Below are 20530 nucleotides of genomic sequence, written 5' to 3'. Positions count from 1 at the left end.
GGTGGATTATGAGAAGGGCTTTGTTTTGACAGGGAGAAAATACATTTGATTTTAAAATATGATAAAGGAGCAGTGTGCCCAAGTAAGCATTTTTACAGTAATAGCTGGTCTAACTAGAGAAGATGCAGTCATCTCAGATAGTCTGGCAGTCTGGGGATAATGGGTCTAAATGGAGCTGTTTATGTCCAGCCTTTTCAAATCACAGCCTGGTACCACAGAGCCCTTTTAATTTTGGCAGCAATGGATGAGCACTGAGGCTTTGAGATAGAGGCCCAGCAGGTGCCATATGATAAAAGTCATGTAGGTGCTCTGAAACCCAGTGTGCCCAAAATTTTGAGCCATCCTGAGCACCAAATGTTGTCTTACACTGTGTGTAAATTCGATATAACTGAATGTTTGCAGTCCTTGAGAACAGCTTTTCTTTCTATGAAATTAGGGTCTGTCCTGGCTGTTTGCAAGGCACCATCCTTTTCCCTGGGCATTAGAAGCACTGGCACAATTACCTGACTCTGCTGCTGCCAGCAGCCAGATTTTACACAGGAGTTTTGAACTCTTGTCTGTTGTGGAGTAAACCTTAGGCTAGGAGGGACTTGGCCTTGGTAAAAAATGATTATGGAATGTGCTGGCTGTGCCCTGGAGCAGGGCTGCCTCTGGCTCCAGCAGTCTTGGCCACAGCCCAAAAAGGCAAGAACCTGCTGGGCTCCACTCCTGTCCTCCCAAGAGTACAGCCCTCCTTCCAGTGGAATTTGGGGTCCAGGAGAAGGCAGAACGTGAACCCACACCTTCTCCCGTTGTACACTCAGAGTGCAACCAGTTTGTATCATTTAGATGAGGGCTGTGGTGTTGCAGGGAGGGATCTGTTCTGAGCACAGGCTTCTTGTGACACCCTGCAGAGAGTGAACCTTGCTGAGATGCTGTGCTCACCTACCAACACAACCTGGGCTCTCAGGGCTCTCACATCCTTCATGGTGCTGGGGACAGGGTGAGGGTTTTGGTATTCCTTGGCTATGAAGAGTAGGATGTAGAGTCTGTGGCAGCTATCCTAAATCATGACTTGGAAGCTGTGGGAGAGGATAGAAATCTTTTTACAGCTAAGCCAGACTGAAAGAAGTAAATTTCACTGCTGCCTCCCAGCTGGCCTTCCCAGGTCAGGTGCCAGTGGTGAGACTGTGCCCAGCCTTTCAGAGCTGTGCAGTGAAGGCCGTGGCATCCCACACTGCTGTGGAGTCAGAGACCAGGAAAGGAGCTGAGTGCCTGCACTTCCTCCACACTGGGCACAGTGGGACTCTCAACAGGAGCCTGCCTTGGTAGCTCCAGGCATAACATTCCTCTTATTTAGTGCTTATAGCAATTTCACAGCTGAGCCCAAAGCCAAGAAATGAGGATTTTACTAACTGCATATTCCATGTAGTGCTATTATGTTCCATACTAGCATTAACTAAAAGTCCATTAATAAGAATTTCTTTAAATTTCTCTAGGACAAAAAATGCACATCTTGCACCAGCAAGATGCAAAGATTGCTCTTATTAGGGGTAATGCTCTTATTAGCGGTAATGTCCTCAGTGATTGATTTATGTTGATACAATTCAATCCTTTAGAAACTGTTGGTTTGGTTTTGTTTGCTCATTTGGGTTTTCTTTTCTTGTCAAATAATACCCTGTTACAGATGAATAATTCCTTCCAATGTTTACACTTCTTAAGAGCCTGAAGAAGCCCTTGACCTGAAGCTTAATATTTTCCTTTGCACAGCTGTCTTAAATGAACTAATCCTGTGTTTGCAACGTACTCAGCACACAGGTGTGAACTTGCACCTCTGTGGAGCCCTGCAGCTGGCCACAAGTGACAATACCTACCTGTCACTGGTATGCCATTTCCAGGCTCCCTGGAGGGTCTGCAAGTCATTGTGGAAAAAGGACAGGGCACAGGCAGGTCTAGAGGGGTCTTTCGCATCCCTGCCATGGTGCTGGGAGGAGAAGATGGGTGCCAAGGTGATAACTCACTTTCCTGTGGAGCCCTGTGGTGTTTCTGACCTGCCCTGGAATTGATGGCATTTGTGAGACATCAGCAAAGGCTTGGCTGGACCCTGCTGTTAAAATGGCTTTGTTCTCTTCAGGCACTGTGTAGGTGCTGGTGGTCTGCAGAGCACAGTGCTCACCCCACTTATGGAGAAACTGGGAAATAACCCTTTTCCTTATGGCTGTTGCTGGATTTGTGTCACTTCTGGCAGGGGAATGTTCATATTCAGGTCCTGGAGCTCTCTGAGCCTTCCTGGCCTGTCACTGCTTCTGGAGCAGGCTGACCCTTGTCCTGTGCCCCAGGGCAAAAGGAAGGGGCTGTTTCCTTCCCCCTGCTGCTGCTGGGCTCTACACCAGCCAGCAGCAAAACCACCCCAGGGCCACAGCTCTTCCTGAACTGTAGCAACCTTCACTTTCTTGCTCAAGCTCCAGCCTGCATGTGAGGACACCTTCAAGGCCCTTCAAGTCATCCTGTTTCTCTTCATCCTCTTTCCATGGCATTCTTTGAGTTCAGCTGCTCATGGGTGTAGCTGGGCTCATGTAGAGCTGGGTTGCCTCTTGCAGCAATTATGTGTGGTTTCCTCACATGCTTTTATAGCTGAAAGAGTAGCCCTCACAGTTTCAGAGCTGGGACTCCTGTGTTTCTGTGCCCAGCATGGCTTTTTGTGGAGCAGTGGATTTTCTTCCAGAATTAAATGTCTTTCCAGAGCTATGTTTGCTTTCCATAATTGTTATTTCATTCTGATCTTCTTGCTTTTGGGAATTAATGCAGTGTGGCTAAGAGCGAGACCCAAGAGCTTGTAGGAACAAACTTAATTGCACTTGGGGTTTGCAACAGAATGAAGTACATTTGATGATTTACAGACTTATAAACTTAAAACGAGGAAATTTTATATAAACAGAAATGAAGTACTGATTCCCTGAGAGCCACAGAGACCATTTGGGTAATTTGAGGGTTTGGGCTGCTGGAGTTGTCTTGAGAGAACAGCTTGCAAAACTGCTGTAAAACCAGCACTTATACAGCACAGGACCTTGGGTTATTTCTAGTGATCCAGAGGCTGATGAACTGGGAGAGATCATAAAGAGCTGGAACCTCAAATTCAAGCAGATACAATACTTGTCCTCTTAGAAGCAGGGTATATTAGAAGTGATTTGTTTTCTCTTTCCTCACACTGAAGCTTTCTGTTGCTTTTCTCTCACAGGAAGACGAGGCTGTGTGAGCTCTATGCAAAGGTTCTGGGATCAGAGGAAGCTTTACATGTAAGCACAAAATCTCTGAAAAGGCACCTTTGGGAAAGGTACCAGCTGTGGGAGCACTTGCTGCCCTCACTAGGGGAGTGGAGAGAAGATTATGGCAAGCCTTGGATTGGGTTTGGCAGTGAGGATAAAAATGAGCTTTATGAACATTAATGAAACATTTAAAGGTGTTTTTGTTGATATATTCTTGTCCAGCTCCATGGCTGGTATTATCAGTGCTTGCCACCATAAAGCTCAGCTGCTGTCACACAAGACAGACTTGCTTTCCCTCTCTGTCCATGTTGTGTCTTCTCTCTTACTAGCTGTTAAGATCCACTGCTGCACGTGTTGGGTTGTTTTTCTTTTGCCTTTCCCTTGCCTTCTCTTCCCTGTAAAGGTAAATGACTGTTAGAGTTTGTGTGATCTCACACTTAGATTATGTGATTAATGCTACTCATACTTTTAAGAACAATTTTACAGAGTTCAAAGTTGTAGACACCAGTCTGGAGTGCACATGATTTTCAACACAATGACATTGTACACAGAACTATGCAAGTGCCACATTTTGCATTTTTAACAGTGTATATTTGTACCCAGTGTACACATTACAAGTATTACAACTGCACACACTGGAGGTTAATTTTGCTTTACGTGGCTCAAAGTATGTGCACAAAGCATAAATTAACATTGACAGATTAAGAGGATTATGCTCTACAATGGCCAGATTAACTAGTTTTTTAGACAGTGTATTCCTATTTTTAAAAAATCAGGGCTTATTGTGTTGAGTTCATGCTGCATTAAGAGATTTGTTAAATGTGCTCATCTTGTCAGACATTGACATGCAACAAATGATAAACTGTTCTTCTCTGCTCTCTCCTCAGTTCTGTTAATAACTTTCCTGAGACTTTGTCCTTTCCCTGAGTGAATTAATCTCTGTTTTACAGCCTGTGCATTATGAAGAGAAGAACTGGTGTGAAGAACAGTATTCTGGGGGCTGCTACACAGCCTACTTCCCACCAGGCATAATGACTCAGTATGGAAGGTACAGTGTCTATTTATAGTGGGCTTTGGAGTGCTAAGATAAGACCAAGTTAATAAATATCCTCAGAAAGGGCCATAAATCCTCTGTCACTGTTCGCTTCATACCTTTGAGATCACTGGGGGATGTTTGAAACAGATGGAATAACCTTCCACTTTTCTGGTGGGATTTATGATGGATGAGTACAGTATCATGAGGGGCTTTTATCCACTCCTGTTGTTTGGTGAGTTCAGCTGAGGAGGTTCTGGAAAGGAGTTGGGAAGCTTCCGTAGTCTGCTGACAAAAATGTCTTTGGGTATTTGAGATCACTGTAACCACTTCAAGCACACCTTTAGCTGATAATTTAAAAAACTGACAGAGACTTAGCTCTTGCTGACATTGATGGTAATGAGTGATTTCTTTAGACGATTCCTTTCTTTTTGGCAGTGAAAGCTTAATATAAGTGATCAATGTGCCATTGTGTTCAGTCCTTTCCCACTTAAGTTTTTGCATGAAAATAAGATTTACCAAGAAGAAAAATACTTACTTCAGACTGGTGATTTTAATGTGGTAGAAGAGCCATCCATACTTTTGAAGTTTAAGTTCTTATAATTTAAAAGTAACTTAGAGCAACAAAGACGTTATAACAGAGAGCTTATGGAGGCCTTAGTATATGAAGTAATTAAAATGATAATTATTGCAGATTCTGGCAAAAATAGAGTTAAAACAATGCTTTTTGTTTATTTACTTATTGCTTCAAATATTGTGGGGATATATTTCAGAATGCTGCACTGTGCACTAAGGCCTGGCATTGGTACTTATGCCACGGGCTGCATCTGTGAGATAGTGTAAGTCTCATCACAAAGTAGTGTAAGTCTCATCCTCAGAATTGTCCTTTTCACCTGTAGTTGTCATTTTCACCTATGAACAGTGTAAACATTTTAAAAATGTGAACACTGGTGTGTTCACTGTAAGAAATTAAATGCAATCCAGACTCCTCCTCCAGCTCCACTCACCCAGTGCTATTATCTTCAAGTGCTTGCTGTCATTTAAAACATTTTTATTCCAGCTATTTGAGTTCTTTCCTGATACAGCTGATGTGACTTTTTGCTTGTCCCCCTCCAGGATCATTCGGCAGCCCGTTGGCAGGATTTATTTTGCTGGCACAGAGACAGCCACTGAGTGGAGCGGGTACATGGAGGGGGCTGTCCAGGCTGGAGAAAGAGCAGCCAGAGAGGTACAGGTGCTCAGGGGAAATGTAAAATGTCCTGTGGAAAATGAAAGATCTTGTGGTTGGAGAGGAAATGAGAACTGAGTGTTGACAGCTTCGGGTGTTCTGAATCTTGGTGTACATCCCTGCAAAGGGGATTGACTTCAAAAAGGATGCAGGTTTTGCACTTAGATTTGGAATGTTAGGAAGGGCTCTGGCTATTTTGTCAAACTCTCCCCTTGTTTCTAGGATTAAATTCTTTCTTCTTTTACAGAAGTCCCAAACTGTCCCCCTGACATTTTTATCCCAAATCTGTTAATCATTGTACTGAGCGATGCTGGCTTCTGGGAAAGCCAGCATGGGAACAGCTCAGTCCTGCAGCTCTGCACACCAAGCCAGGCCCTTCCTCAGTGTTTCCAACACAGTGATGTTCCACTGAGACAGCCTTAACACAGAGTCACTAAACAAGGACTTAGATATTTTTCTTCTGAGAAAATGCTAATTTCCTGAGTGTTTTCCAGAACATTACAGTTTATGGAGCAGCAAAAAAAAAATTAATCTTTGTTTTATGAGGTGAAGGGAACCTTGTGGCTAAAATCTAGTCAAGGAACACAAATTGTCCCAGAAGGAATGTAGAGAGTTCATCTAGCCCATGCTCCTGCCCCAAGAGACAGAGATCAATTATTCATAAATTATCCCATTTGAGAAAGTTATACCTAAGGTGCTCCTGAAAAGATCCAGAGGTCTCATGATCTCTCTAATATAAGGACATTACAGCAGAGTCTCCTCAGCAGAGGACTAAACAAGTGCACTTGACTGGTAAAAATTTTGATATTTTCCTTTCCTTATTTACTTATGAAAGGAAACTGTTGAAAATTCAGTGCTTCTAACTCTCCTGCATTAAAAGTTCACATTGTCCATGAGTCTTGTCTACACTAAAAGCCCCTTCTAAAAGATGTTAAATCTTAAATCTACAAATGCCTGGAATAGAGAAAACATTATTATCACCATCTCCATTTTATTTCACTGTAGAAGAAACTAATCTTACTATCTTCCCTGAATATAATTTCAAACAGTCTTTGCTATCCTACTGATCTCTGCTATCTTTGATACTTTGAACGGGAACTTTCCCATTGCAAGGGTTTTAGTTTTGCTTTTCTCTGGCTGAAAGTAGTGGTCTGTCATCATGCCCAGGATGTTGTTCCTCTTCCTACATCATGATAAAATTTGCAAAACAAGCTGTTCCTTGTAGCTGGTGTCTTCATGCCTCACTTTGCCATGAGTGTCTGCTTAACTCTTAGTCATAATCACATTATCCTGTTCCCTGTGACTGGCCAAATTCCAGGATCTGCCATGGACTAAGTAATCATAAAGAGATTTTTCTGTTTTTATGTTCTATGTTCCCTTATGTCCTTTTATGACACTAGGAGGAGTGTCTTATTAAATATCAGCCTTCCCCAGAAATAAGTTTTAAAAAGTTGAGAATTTGAATACACTGTGATTTATGTGCTCAGTCATCACGCCAATTTTAAACAACAATTGAAGCCAGCTTTTTTTTTTTTTTTTCTGTTTTGAAGAACCAATGATACTTATTGAGAATGTTGTTTATTTTCAGATACTGTTTGCTATGAAGAAAATCCCAGACAGTGAAATTTGGAAGCCAGAACCTGAATCGGTTGTAAGTATTTATGCAGATAAAATGGATTGGGGTTTTCTTCTGCTGTTTTGCTGAAGAGATAAATTTTTTTGTCTGTTTTTATATAAGTCCACTGAAAAGTCACAATAAACTTCCCCTTATTCACCAAAATTTCCCTTCCCTAAAAAAGGAAGAGGACAGAAATCTGAAACCCATCTGAAAGTCTGTAAGGCAGGGATGGAAAGAGCTGCAGTTCTTAACTGGGCTGTGAATCCTTTGCCTGTGTGTGTTCTTCCCTTTCACTGAGCAGAAAATCTAGATATACTCCTTCTTGATAAGATATTACTGCTTCAACCCAGTTCTGTTCCTGCTGCAGAGATCTCTTGATTTGTATCCTCGCTCACAGTGGAGATGGTATGTGGGTAATGGATGCTCTCCCCACAGGATGTGCCAGCTTTGCCCATCACTACAACCTTCTGGGAGAGGAACTTGCCATCTGTGCCAGGACTGCTAAAGCTGATTGGATTTTCCACTTTCTTCACCTCTGTGGCTGCAGCTGGGTTATTTGCCTACAAAAAGGGAGTTCTGGTTCGAAACTGAAAAAAGGTGCCAACTCAATGCCTCACAATTGAGGGACTTTCTCTTTTTTCCCAAGGGATTTTCTCTTTCTTTTCTCTCTTTTTTTTTTTTTTTCTTTTTTTGTTATGTACTTTTCTGTCTCCAAAATCTGAGGAAGAGGTAAAAACAACAGAGAAAATAGGCAAGAGGGAAGGGATGTAGTAAAGGCATCCATATTTAAAAAGAACTCCTAGAGTCCAGGACTACTTCTAGCAATAACTTCTTGGTTGTTGAATTTCTGGAGTAACCAAATGTTATCACCTTGAGGTTTTGATCCAAATCTCAGAACAGAAGTGACAAAATACCTTGTCAGTGTGTTGGTACCTTGTTCTAGATATTTCTGTTGTTACCTGTGCACAAGATGAAACAGGGAGACACAGGTATGGCTGAGAACAAGATCTGCTGCACATGAAGTTGGAGATGTCTGGAATTTTTCAGAGCCTGTTTGCTGCACTTCTCTCTTCAAGGAGTAGCAATTTATACGTAAAAAATATTGGATTGCAGTAAAGAGCCGTGGAGGGAAGTATAATAATAACATCAGCAACTGGTGTGAGCAGACGGTGGAGGAGCTGTATCACCAGTCCCAGGCAGACTTTTTGGGCTAGCATCTGATCTTACTTGTGTAGAGCAGTACTTTGTTCTCCAAATAGTCCCATGGAAATGCACTGAACTGCTTGGAAAGCTGTAATATTTGTGAGCAGCACCTCGCTTTCTGGCCCTTAGGTTTTGTTCTTTTTAACTTGATGTGCTGGTTAAACATCATCTTGTAGCAGCAGCTTGGATTTTATCACAAATGAATAGCCTCATAACAGCCTTTTAAAATGCATGGGGGAACTTTTCAGGCATAAAGATCTTTAAGGCAGAGGAGGAGTGCAGCAGTGTGCATATGGCCTCTCTGGTTGTATCACATGGAGCTCTAATTTGCTGGGACATTTGCCTACTGCAGAGAGCTTCTATGTGGCTTTCTCTCCCTGTGATTTATTTACTACATGAATTAGGAACTGAAAGCTGAATGGAAAGTTCAGAGCTTTGGCAACTCACACAATTCTCAGGCCAGAAATAAACACAGCACCCTAAATTTGGGAAGACATTTTTGAAGCCCTGGCCCCAATATTTGTAAGTGCTAGACAGTGAATACATACATTACATATAAAGAGCTGCTGCATTTGCAGATGATTTTTCTGCCAAAACTGTTTGGAATTCAGGTCCTGCTTCTGCCCTAGAAATGCTCCACATTCTCTAAAGGGGAGCAAATTCACGAAACTAATGAGGATAAATCAGTTTTATTCACATCCAAAATGTATTTCTCTCTTCTTTGCTCCTGAATCTCACAGAAGGTTTTCCCAGTTTAACAAGATCATGTTGTGTGCCACAGGGGGAGAAATTCCAATCAAAACCAGAAATTAGGTAGTTAAAACTGAACTGAATCATAACTTAAGCTTTTCATGAGATTGGCCAATTGAAGAAAAATATTATTTATACTTTCTTATACTTAATTTCAAAGTGAAAGAAAAATGGAAAAAAAAATAAGGCAATCCCACAAAGCATTTCTCATCTTATTCTGCCACAACTAAAGTAGGCGAGACAGGGATTTATTTAAAATAATTTATTAAAAATAAATTTGGATTCCCTGAAATTTCTAATCAAATCTGGTTGGAGCTGGGAGGGTCTGAATTGTGATGTCTGTATTAACACTCTAAAATCTCTGTCTTCTTCCTTTCAGACTGCCAAAGCTTTTGGAAAGCCCTCTCTGTCTTTACAGCCATGTCTTGCTATGATTGTGCTGTGGAACTTACCACCACTGTGGGATTTAAAAAGGATTTGACACTGTTTTCTCAACATTTCCACGCAAAAGGAATACGTGGCACCTTGTGTACATGGATGCCAGCGTGATGAGGGAATTGACAAATGGAGGTAGAGAATCAAGCTGCTTCCCTACGAGTAGAGGGAACTGTTAGCACTGGCTTACATTTTTGAAATTAAAATTCATGCCAACCCTTTGAAGAGAGGAATGAAGTCTGTTTTAATGGATAACCAGTCATGCTGTATTCTTAATTTATTAACACATTTGATGAGACAACTGCTATCATGAAAGTTCCAAGAGTTTACCAGCTTTGTAAAATGTACTGTAGGAACAACCATGGAAATAATTGTATTTGTCTCTTACAAACTGAACTGTGTTACCATGCATATTTTGTAATGCTCATAAGAGTTTACAAAGAAAAAAAAGAAATTTACTTTCTTGTATACTGTTCTGATAGCCACTGTGCATTGCAAGGAATGATGGGTCATGGCATAAAAATCTGTGTTAACCAAAGTACTTGAAATCTAATTGCATAAACTACTCAACAAAAACAAGGATGTGAGCAATCTGAGGCAGCCCCCTTGTCTTCCCTTTAATTTGTGCATTTTTTCCCCAGTGCAGATCTTGATTCCAAATAGCACATCTGCTCTCAATACAAAGGCATTAATCAAGTAATTAAGTTCCTCTTTGAGCATTGTCCATCACTGGAACCCATGGCCTGGACAAGAAACTATAGGGCTTAAAGAAATCTTTCTGTGTCCACATTGAGACTGTTGTTTTACTGAAGTAGGCTTCACAGATGTGCAGAAGTTTTAAGATTTTTTTTCCCCTTTTTTGAGACATGAAAAAGTAATATTTTTGAGGAAAAAGGAATTGTATGACCTCCAGAAGTACTAGGGAGTCAGGCTGAATAACAGACCTGCCACTGCTCTTGGGCAAGAAGCAAACCCCCTCAAATCACAGGTGACAAACATGCACAAATAACCCTGACCTATGTTCAAATGAACTAACATTCCCTCTCCTGTCTCCACCACCATAAGATCACCCTGATCTTCCTTCTGTTGAAGAACAGAGTGTAAAAATGAGACAGCCAAAGCAGCCTGGCTTTCCAAGTGTCTCTGCAGTGAATTCGTTTAGGCGTTGTCTTAGACTGCCGCTTGTAGCGTGTCTGCTGTGCTCCTGTGCAGCTCAGTGCTCAGTGGTGCCTGCCTCTGTGTTTTGGAAAACAAATTTAAAAAGAGTGACTTCACTTTGCAGGAATATATATGCTGTGTGTGTGATGAATTTGTGCCTTTTATAACTGTAGCATTTTCTAAAGTGCCTCTGTGGTGACTGTCTCCCTTGGTTTCCTTCTTCAGCTCTCTTTTAAATAGTCTCTGCAGATATTTTTATCTGACAGCTGTGAAATTTTTTTAACCTTAATTAGAATCAATAAATATTGTCATGTCACATGTGTTGTTTGAGGCTTTTCTTTTGTGGAGGCCCCTTTTGACTTGCTTGTAGTGGTATTACTTACTGACACAGCATTTTGCATTTCACGCTGAAACCTGTGAGGTAACTTCAGCTTTTCTTATTAAATAAAGCTCTGTAAAGAAAAGGAGAGTATAAAAGAAAAAAAAAGCACAAACTCACCCAAGCAACCCCCCCAAAACAGTGCAAAAAAACTCCATTCCACCCCTTAAATACACAATTAAAATAAAAAATCAAACCACATTTGGTAGTAGTATAGATGACCAACTCTCTTACACTTAAGAACTAGTTTTTATTATTATAGGGCAGATGGCTCAAACTGAACATAAGAAGAAACAGACCTCGTACCAAATACTGTGTGATGTAAACATAAAAGCCCTAGAAGAAAAGAGAGACCAAAGTCACCTAATTTCACCCACTAGCTCAGTGTCATTGCTAGAGAGATAATGGAGCTGAAGAACAAATTCACTTTGGGGAAGGGACCCGTGTTGCACAAAACTGTTGGCCATGAATACTGGAGGAAGTGTAACCATCCATGCGAAAAACATCTGAAGTGTGCAGTGCTCTCTGTATAGGCTTAACTTTCAGCATTACAAGTCATAAAGGAGCACAAATAGAATGAAAGCAAATGCCCTCAACTAATCCTTCACATACTCTCTAAAGCATCTGTCCCCTAAGAAATGTGTCAGAACCAGCAATGCATTTCACAGCCCTCAAAGCAGCCAGCAAGTGGTTATGCCTCTAAAACATTGCTGCTCTGTTGGGTTTGCATGGCCTGGTTTTGGAAGAAGTGGGGCTACAGGGATGGTTTATCTGAGAAGCTTCTGGAAGCTTCCCCATGTCCAGCAGAGCCAATCCCTGACAGCTCCAGGATGGACCCACTGCTGGCCAGGGCTGGGCCACTTAGAAAAGGTGGTAACACCTCTGGGATAACAAATTTAGGAAGGAAAAAAAGTTACAGTGCAGATGTAATTGCAGCCAGAGAAGAGCAGGGTGAGATGTGTGAGAGGAAGAGCCCTGCAGACACCAAGGTCAGGACAGAGGGAGGAGCAGGAGCTGCTCCGGGGGCTGGAGCTGGGATTCCCTGCAGCCCCTGGTAGGGATGCTGAGAGGAGGCTGTGAACCCATGGGAGACCCATGAAGAGAGGAGCCCAGCCTGGAGCAGGTTTCCTGGCAGGACTTGTGACCCTGTGGAGGACCCACACTGGAGCAGGCTGTGCCTGAAGGGCTGACCCCATGGAAAATAACCCACAGTGAAGCAATTTATGGAGAACTGTTTCCTGTGGGATGGACTCACATTGCAGAAGTCCATAGAGAGCTGATTCCCGTGGGAGGGATTCCACCCTGGAGCAGGGGAAGGACTCCTCTCCCTGAGCAGTGGCAGGAGCAATGTGTGATGAACTGACCATAGCCCCATTCCCCATCTCCCTGTGCCACTGGGGGGAGGAGGGAGAGCTGGGAAGTAGGGAGGGATGGGAGGAAGTTGTGTTTGCAATTTATTTTTACTTCTCATTATTCTGCTCTTTGTTGCTAATAAATCCAATTACCATCCCCAAGCTCAGCCTGTTTTACTCTTGGTGGTATTTGGTGAGTGATCTCTCCCTGTCCTACCTTGACTCATGAACCATTTGTTGTATTTTCTCTCCCTGTCCAGTTGAGGAGGGGAGTGACAGAGTGACTGTGTTGGGTGCCTGGCATCCAGCCAGGGTCAACCCCCCACAGCCTTTTTGGTGCTGAAACCCAGGATCATGAGGATTTTCAGATAAGGATGGTAATTGGGGAAGTTTGGGCAAAATGTGGATTGAACAATGTTAGAGAGTAGAATGTTCATGGTGAATTTTTGCTGTAACTGTGGTGAAGGCACAAGGGGTAGATTTTGTGTAAATTGCCAATTTTTGTTCTGTGTTGTGATGATGTTACTTTGATTTTTGTGTGGGGAACTTTTGCTTTGTTTGGTTGGTTTTGTTGATGTGAGGGCAGGTTGTGTGATGAATGTGGATTTTAATGATAATTCTTAAATAGTTAAATATGTGATTCACAGAAGTGAGGGGTGGAAAGTGTAGTCAGATTTGACCTACCTTTTTAACCCTTTGTTCAGACATATCCTGGAGCATCCCAGAGGACATAACTGAAATGGTATTATTATTAATTTAGTTATTTACAAAGCTTGTGTGCATTTCAAAGAGACTGTATCAGCCAAGGGGTGCTTCATTATTTCCATCAGTCCAACATAGAGAAAATTAATGTGGACAGATTAATACAGAAGAAATCAATTTTGTTTAACATCTATAAAAGATACAAATATGATTTCCCAAGAAACCAATTAAAAATCCCACTCATTGTTTAGAAGAGGATCAGATGTGTGTGCAAATTATTTGGCTAAATCATGCAAAACTCAGTGCTACAAGAGCTGAGGATAATTTTTTCTTCTTGTCTTGTATAATTCTATCAATTGCTCATCTGGAGCAGATCCCAAAGTGTTGGAGGGACTGATGAGTTTTGCCTTCTGGCTCAAGGCAGGATAAATTCTCCCTGAGCCTGTGGAATTGCCTCAGAAAAAACCAAAAATCCAAGAATGATAGGCCTCGGATGGCAGAGCCAAAGTACAGCTTGGTATCTGCTGGAAAAAATACACATTTTTTCTCAGGTTGGTCCTGCTCTGTGGTGTGGCTGTGGAAGGGGGCTCCTCATCCTCATCTGCTGTTTGAACCCATGCAGGTACTGTAGGACTCCTACAGACATGTCCTTCTCTCTCTGTGTCCATGTAGGAGGGATGGAAGGGATTTTGAAATTCAGTTATTGGGTGGAATTGACTTGCATGTCACTTTTCCTGCCAGGAGCACGTATTTACCCACCTAGAGGGCAACTCATGAGCCAAAACTCAGTCGCCTTGTGCCTCTCAGACACTCGAGGGCACCTTGTTCAGCCTCCAGCTGCTGCCCCAAAAGGAGGCAGCTCTTCCAGAGCCCCAAGAGAAACGTCCTAAACCAGCCCTGCCCTGTGGCACAGATGATCTTTGGGTATCAAACAAGGCAGCTTCTACCTCCCACCAATTGCTGATGGCAATTAGGTACTTCTTGGGCATTGAGCTTTGAAGAAATGCACCAGGGATGATGTGGGCTCTGTGAGTCTAACATGTTTCATGTTAATATCTGCACATATAATGTGTTAATGCACAGCTCTCCTGTACCCAGGCAGGCTGGACATGAATTTGCTTGTCATTGGAAACAGAGCCATGATATTCTAGTCATAACATTAGCAGAGTTTGCTACAAAAGCCTTCAGTTAGCAGCTGAGTGCCAAGATAAGCTGTAAAAAAATACACCTGAGTAAGAGGCTTTGTAAGTTGATTTTAGTGTGCAAGATTTGTACAGTCAGTAGCAATGAGCTATTCTGAAGCTAAGCTAGAAAAAGCTCAAAAAATAATTAAAAAAAAAATTCATAGAATAGTTTGGGTTGGAGGGGGTGTGGAAAGGGGATCTTTCTAGGTCACCTAGCCCAAACCCCCTGCCATGGGCAGGGACATTTTCAACTCGACCAGGGTGCTCAGAGCCCCATCCAGCCTGGCCTTGAACATTTCCAGGAATGGGTCATCTACACTTCTCTGGGCAACCAGTTCCCTTGTTTCACCCTATATCTAATCTAAATCTATCTTCTTTTAGTATAACCCCTTTGTTCTACCATGACAAGCCCTGCTAAAAAGTCCCTTTCCAGCCCTTTCAGGTACTGGAAGGTTCTCTGAGGTCTCCCCAGAGCTATCTCTTTCCCAGACTGAACAACCCCAGTTCTCTCAGCCTGTTCTTAGAGGAGAGGTGCCCCAGTCCTGCCATCAGCTTAGTGACCCTCCCTTGGGCCCACACCAGCAGGTCCAGGTCTTTCCTGCTGTCAAAATACCTGTGAAACACACACTGCTTCATCCTCTGGGACTGTATCCAGTGCCAAGCTGGCTCATCCCAGTTCTCCATTCCTCCTGGCGCTGCTGAAAGAGGCAAACCAACCAAGTTGTTTTTAGTCCAAGCTGGCCTCACCCCATGTTTTGACAGAAAGTGAGATGCTGTTTCTAATTTAGTAGCAAAAGGTATTAGCTTTCTTCCAGGGCTGGTTTTTTGCTGTGTGCACAGTGAGTTTTCTGATAGCAAGGTTTCTAATCCTTTCTTAGCAGAACAGCCCTAACAAAATAATCCATATCCATCCAGCTCCATTTACTCTGACATCTACAGGCTGTGTGTAGACTCCTTCCCACCATCCCTGCAGCTTTGTGGGGGGAGAAAAAGCCTCATCCAAATCTAAGTGATCCATTCATCTGACCTACAGCAGAAAGGGCCTGAGCAAACACAGATCAGCCCCATCTGCCCAAGGGCAAAATGTCATGGAATTTTAGCAGTGACTTTGAGAGGGGGAGTGTCTCTGAGTGCCATTTCCCTGCTGCTGCAGGGCTCCAAGAAGCACTTGAGGAAGTGGTACCCAGGAGAAACATCAGGCTTTGGATGATTTGGTTTGTCAAGTGGCTCTGTTTGCCCCTCTGCCTACTGGGATTTAACACTGCACTCGAATATGCTCTGGTGCTTGGCTGGCAGGGAGCAGGGAACAGGAAACATATCAATAATGCACTGAGGCATCCTTGTCAGCCCTCAGGCTGTGCCCAATTTGCATATGCTCCAAGCTGTAAGAAAACACTTTGCACAGCAGTGTTGCATTTAGCAGAAATTACATTATAATTTCAGATGTAGAAACTTCTATTCCACGTCTGAGGCAGGGAGGTGTCCCATTGGGCTGTGCAGTCATTATCTTAAACAATTGAAATGCATGCTTGTACTTCATCAAAATCAAGGGAAGACATTACTCCAGCCTCCACTTGCCATTTCAGTCCAAAGTGGAACAAGACTATTTAACTAAATTAGAAACTATATTATTTCCCAATAATTCCTTATGAGATGGAGTTTGGCCAGAGCAATTTTTCAGAGTGTGCATATTTGAGCCAGCATCTCTATCCATCTCTGCAAAGCAAATTGCCCCCACAGAAGCTCCCTTCTTTGAGAAGGGGAATGCCCAGGTGCATTTAGGATTTGTGCTCACACTTTTCTTCCAGCTCCTTTGTGCTGCCAAGCAGGAGACAGGACTCGAGTTTCCCTTGGGAGGAAGTTTTGCAGTGCTGGCAGGGGCTTGGTGCCTCGGTGTCCTGGTTTAGGGTAAATCTGGGAGAAAACCTCCAAAAGGAACCCCCCAGAAAGCAAACCCACACAGTCCCTCCCCACTACTGGTTCGGGAAGGATTCCTTGGAGAGAAGTGGAAAGAACCTGTTTATTTAACAGGCAAATCGCCCCCAGCACACAAAATGAACAATACCAGATGACAACTCTTTCACCGATCTGAAAAGGATGACAAATTCAGAAAGCCTTTCCTGGGAGTGGTCGCTCTGTTGTCACTCCCTCCGCTGCTCCCTCTCGGTGTTTCCAAGGTCCCAGTCCGGAGCAGGTTCGAGTGGTTCCAAAAAGGGAAAGGAAAAACAGTCCAGGGAAAAATTTGGACTGCTTAGCTGAACTAACTAACGAGCAGAAGCAAAAGGCAAGAGCAAAGCAGGAGCACAGCAGAAGAAAGAGCAAAGCAAAAAGCAAAAGCCGCACTGTGTACTGCCCCGTGTCCCGCCAGCCGTGGGGGAGCAGGCTGATAACAAAACACCAAAACAAAATATTTGCTCTTCAGAGCCAGTCTTGAAGGCACAGAACACAACATCCAGCATAAACAGAACAACGATTTGGGATACAAGCATCGTAACCTCACACTAGGACACGGCCATTTCACTGCCCGGATTTCTGCCAGGGCCTGGCCAGGGTCAGGAGGCAGAGGCTGAAGGGATGGAGCCTGCCTCTCGCTGCTTCCTCCAGTGTGGCACATCAGAGCTTGGAGATGGGTGAGAACCTATGCTTAAAGCTGGGGACTTGCATCGTTTCCCTTTAGCGTGCTTCTCTTCCAGAGTTCAACGGGAAGGGTGAACACCAGTGCAGAAATGCCCACAGAGACCTTTCTGCAAACCAAAGTGTGAAGCTCCTGACACATATAGTTTTGTGAGGTGATAAAATACTGCTATGAGGTAGCCCAGAAGATGACAGCCTTTATTTCAGCCTGTGCCATGCTGCTGAGCTGGCCGTGCTTCAGCTCAGCTGTCCGCAGCTGGTGTCTGCTGACAGATTCCTCCTCAAATGCCAGCCTCTGCCTTTTGGAATTCAGCCAGCTGTCCTGGATTTAACCAAGGTTTTGATGAAAATGATGGGGCTCAGGCTATAATCCAAGGAGTTTTCAAGTGAGTGATCCGGTCATGGAAGTCCAAATGCCAACACAAGCAATAATTATATCCTTTGCTTCATTTTTAACCTCATCTCAAGTGGCAGCTGCCCTCTTGTACTGTGAGTGCCAGGCATATTTCATAAAGAACTGTAGGAAGAAGCAGATGGCAAAGGGCGTCTGTCTTATATTTTCTTGTGCTTGGTAAGGTTAGAGACAGTGCAAATTCATACCCCTGTCTGATCTGTTCATTATAGACCAGGGAACACCACATCCCTGGGACTATGGAAGAACAGATGTGTGGCTTGAAGGCACTGCTGACCTTCTCTTGCACCCAGCAAGGTGTCAGCACCACTCCTAGAGCTTCCCTCTCCTCTCATGTGTAATGGGCTCTCACTTGGGAAACTTTTTTCCCTGCTCCTTCTATGTGTCCTGGGTTATTCTGTCTCTGTTATGTAAGATGAGTCAAAAAAAACCCAAAACAATGACAGCAAGGAAGAGGGAACAGAACCTGGAAAGCCAAGCACTACAAATAAAAAGCAGAACAGGAACTGCAGCTGGAGTCTGAAGCATTTGCTGCCAAGTGCAGGAGCTGAATGGGAAAAGAAAAAGTTACAGTTCACTCACAAAGAGCACATTTGATTTCCCCTCCTGGATTTTCACCAAGATGAAATTTCCTTTCTCTGTGTGTGTGTGAAAAGCAACTGTTGCAGGGGACAAACAGCAAGGAAGAGAACTATCTATAGCCATGTTTCACAGTAGAGGACTGTCTGGTTTGTCTGTTTTTCTATGTGTGGAGCTGGGAGCTGAACTCTGTGCAGAGAGCATAAAACCAGTCCCCAGCTTGACCCCAGCATGGTTTCTGGCTGAGGAAAGCCCTTGCTGTCAGAACCTGGTCAGCGGGGCATTGGAGCCCACTGGTGGGAAACCTGGATGTTGAGATGTGTCAGACTGTGTTGGCACATCACCCTGGCTTGTATTTTTGTTCAAATACATAATGCTAATTTTGCCAGTAGTTGGGGGGGGTGGGTATCTTTGATCCTGGGAAAAGAGATCAAGTACAAACCTGGGGGCTGAATCAAATGTGAATTGAAAAGTATTATTGGTGAAGGACTAGCAAAGAGACCAAGTGAAGGCAGCAACCTCTTTCTTCCCCAGAATGGATTTTCACATAGTTATAGAATGTCTTGGGTTGGAAGGGACCTTAAAGATCATCCCATTCCAATTCCTTTTGATAAAAACAAGCTGCTTGGGGTTCTATCCAGGGAAGCCTTGACCACTTCCAGGAATGAGGCATGCCCAGGTCTCTGGGCATCCTGTCCCTCACCATTTTGAGGCTAGATGTACCTTTTTAGCAACCTGTGTGTGTCTGGTCAGACCTCCCCTGTAGTCTGAGACACTCCCCTTGTCCCACACAAGGAGCATGCCTGGAGGGCCACAGTGTCCCTGGGGGACATCCATGTTCACTGCTCCAAAACATGGAGCCCCTGCAACCTGGCACTGCTTCCTTGCGGTGGTGGCCATTTCCCAGACCTGCCACACAGAGGTTTCCAACCAGAGGGGTTCAGGTTGTCAGTTCCCATACCAGGAGGCTGTGGGCTGGGCAGGTAATGAAGGAAGGAAAGCCTTGCTAGGCTGATGGTGCTAAAAATCAAGGTGCTAAAAATGGGCACCTCCTGCCCATCCAGCCCCTGCTGACCCAGCAGCCCATCCTGTTTCTGGATCCCTGTCCCCATGGGCAGGTTGATGGCAGCCAGAGGGGAACAATCAAGCTGCAGCCGAGGGGAGTGGGCCAGAAAGGAGGAGGGAGAGTCTCACAGGAGTGTTTTTCCATCCCCAGGGCTTGGGCAAAGCTGCTATGCTCTCTGTAAGCAAACCTGATTAAAAAGAGGCAGATCCTGATCCTCTCACATATATCACCCCCACTTGCTTATTTTGGACTGCCTGATCTATGTGCTCAGTGGTGCTTCTTATTTCACTGCTATTAGAGAGCATTTGGGGCTTTTTTCTCCCTCTGCTACTCCTTCTGCCAGTGCTTTCCCCGGTCTTTGTTTTACTTCCAGCAGCTCTTTCACCTAAGGTTTTCCCATTTCCCAGGGGTGTCAGTGCAGTTTAGTTCCCACACTGGTGCTGAAGGACTTGGTGTGGACCTCAGCATCTCCCATCTCACCAGGGTGTCTTTGTCTTTCAGAGGACAGAACATTTCCCACTTCTGCCAAGGGAGTGCAAAGCTCTTCCTCCAAAAACTGGGGCACTGAGCACGCCTGATTTGGGAAGGTGTCCAAAGGCTTTCCCACTCCCCAGCCTGGGTGTGGGCTCTGCTTGGCCCCCAAAATAAAGAGGAGTTTCCCTGGTGCTTGATCCTCTCAGCTTTAATACCAGCAGCAGCTCACTTGGGGAGTTGTCAATGGTGATAAACTCAGTCCCATTCTGTTTCAAAATTGGTTTAAGAAAGATGCCTGGCTGTTTAATATTTAAGCTAAATGTTTAATGTTTAAACAGGGAAATTGGTCTGATTGTCAGAAAGGGCATTAAAGCAGGATGGGAACTGGTCTATAATCTCTGACAAATGCTGCCCTTTCTCTGCAGCAGCCTGGTGCCTGGGAGCTGCAGGAGTTTCAGAAATGCCAATTTTAATCAATCTCTCTCATTTCACTTGCTGCCTGCCAATCCCACAGCAGTGAGACATGCCTTTCCCTGGGAAGGGGGCAGTGTTGTACCTGGCCCTGTTTCACAGTCTGAGATGGATTCAGCTGAATTGCACTGGTATTTCAAACCCCAAACTAATTTCAATAGAAATGTGTGGCTAAGGTGAAAAGTGAAGCTGGACAGTGTTGGTTCATGGGTGTATTGCAGATGATTTGGGGTGTCTTTTGTATGTACAGAAGTTCTGATGTCAAGTCTAAAGTAAGCCTGAAAATGAATGGCTCCAATTGCTACAAATATACCTATGGATAAATTATTTTTGAACAGGTACAGGCAGTGTTTTTCAGGTGGTGGAAATGTCCCCCTGGGGGAAGCGTGTGGCAGTGTAGAACTGTTTCACACCACAAAAGGCTCAGCAGCAGCCTGTGCTCCCTCCCTGAGGAGGCACTGTGGCCGTGCCAGGCTGCATGCCCAGGGCTCTCCTTGTGCACAGCAATCCCTGCTCTGCAGTGGCTGGAGCTGGGGAGGGCACATTCAGCAGGGAGCCCTCGAGTCAATCAGCAATTCGTGTAACTCACAAAAAGCCAAGCAAGACA

The 20530-nt window shown here is 44.0% G+C and overlaps 1 protein-coding gene across 2 annotated transcripts in view; it reads left to right on the top strand.

Moving 5' to 3' along the window:
• Window positions 1-10986, top strand: part of LOC121333527 (amine oxidase [flavin-containing] B-like) — a 49785-nt gene extending 38799 nt beyond the window's left edge. For both annotated transcript variants that reach the window (XM_041399945.1, XM_041399947.1), the window contains exons 11-16: window positions 3218-3275; window positions 4196-4293; window positions 5395-5506; window positions 7095-7157; window positions 7560-7721; window positions 9457-10986. In XM_041399945.1, the coding sequence (XP_041255879.1) occupies window positions 3218-3275; window positions 4196-4293; window positions 5395-5506; window positions 7095-7157; window positions 7560-7715 (487 nt within the window). In that variant the 3' untranslated portion in view covers window positions 7716-7721; window positions 9457-10986. The remainder of the gene's footprint in view (window positions 1-3217; window positions 3276-4195; window positions 4294-5394; window positions 5507-7094; window positions 7158-7559; window positions 7722-9456) is intronic.
• The last annotated feature ends 9544 nt before the right edge of the window (window positions 10987-20530 follow it).

This window comes from Onychostruthus taczanowskii, unplaced genomic scaffold, assembly GCF_017590055.1.
Source record: "Onychostruthus taczanowskii isolate IOZ18803 unplaced genomic scaffold, ASM1759005v1 scaffold17, whole genome shotgun sequence".
NCBI lineage: Eukaryota > Metazoa > Chordata > Aves > Passeriformes > Passeridae > Onychostruthus > Onychostruthus taczanowskii.
This window is presented reverse-complemented; position numbering and strand designations above follow the sequence as displayed.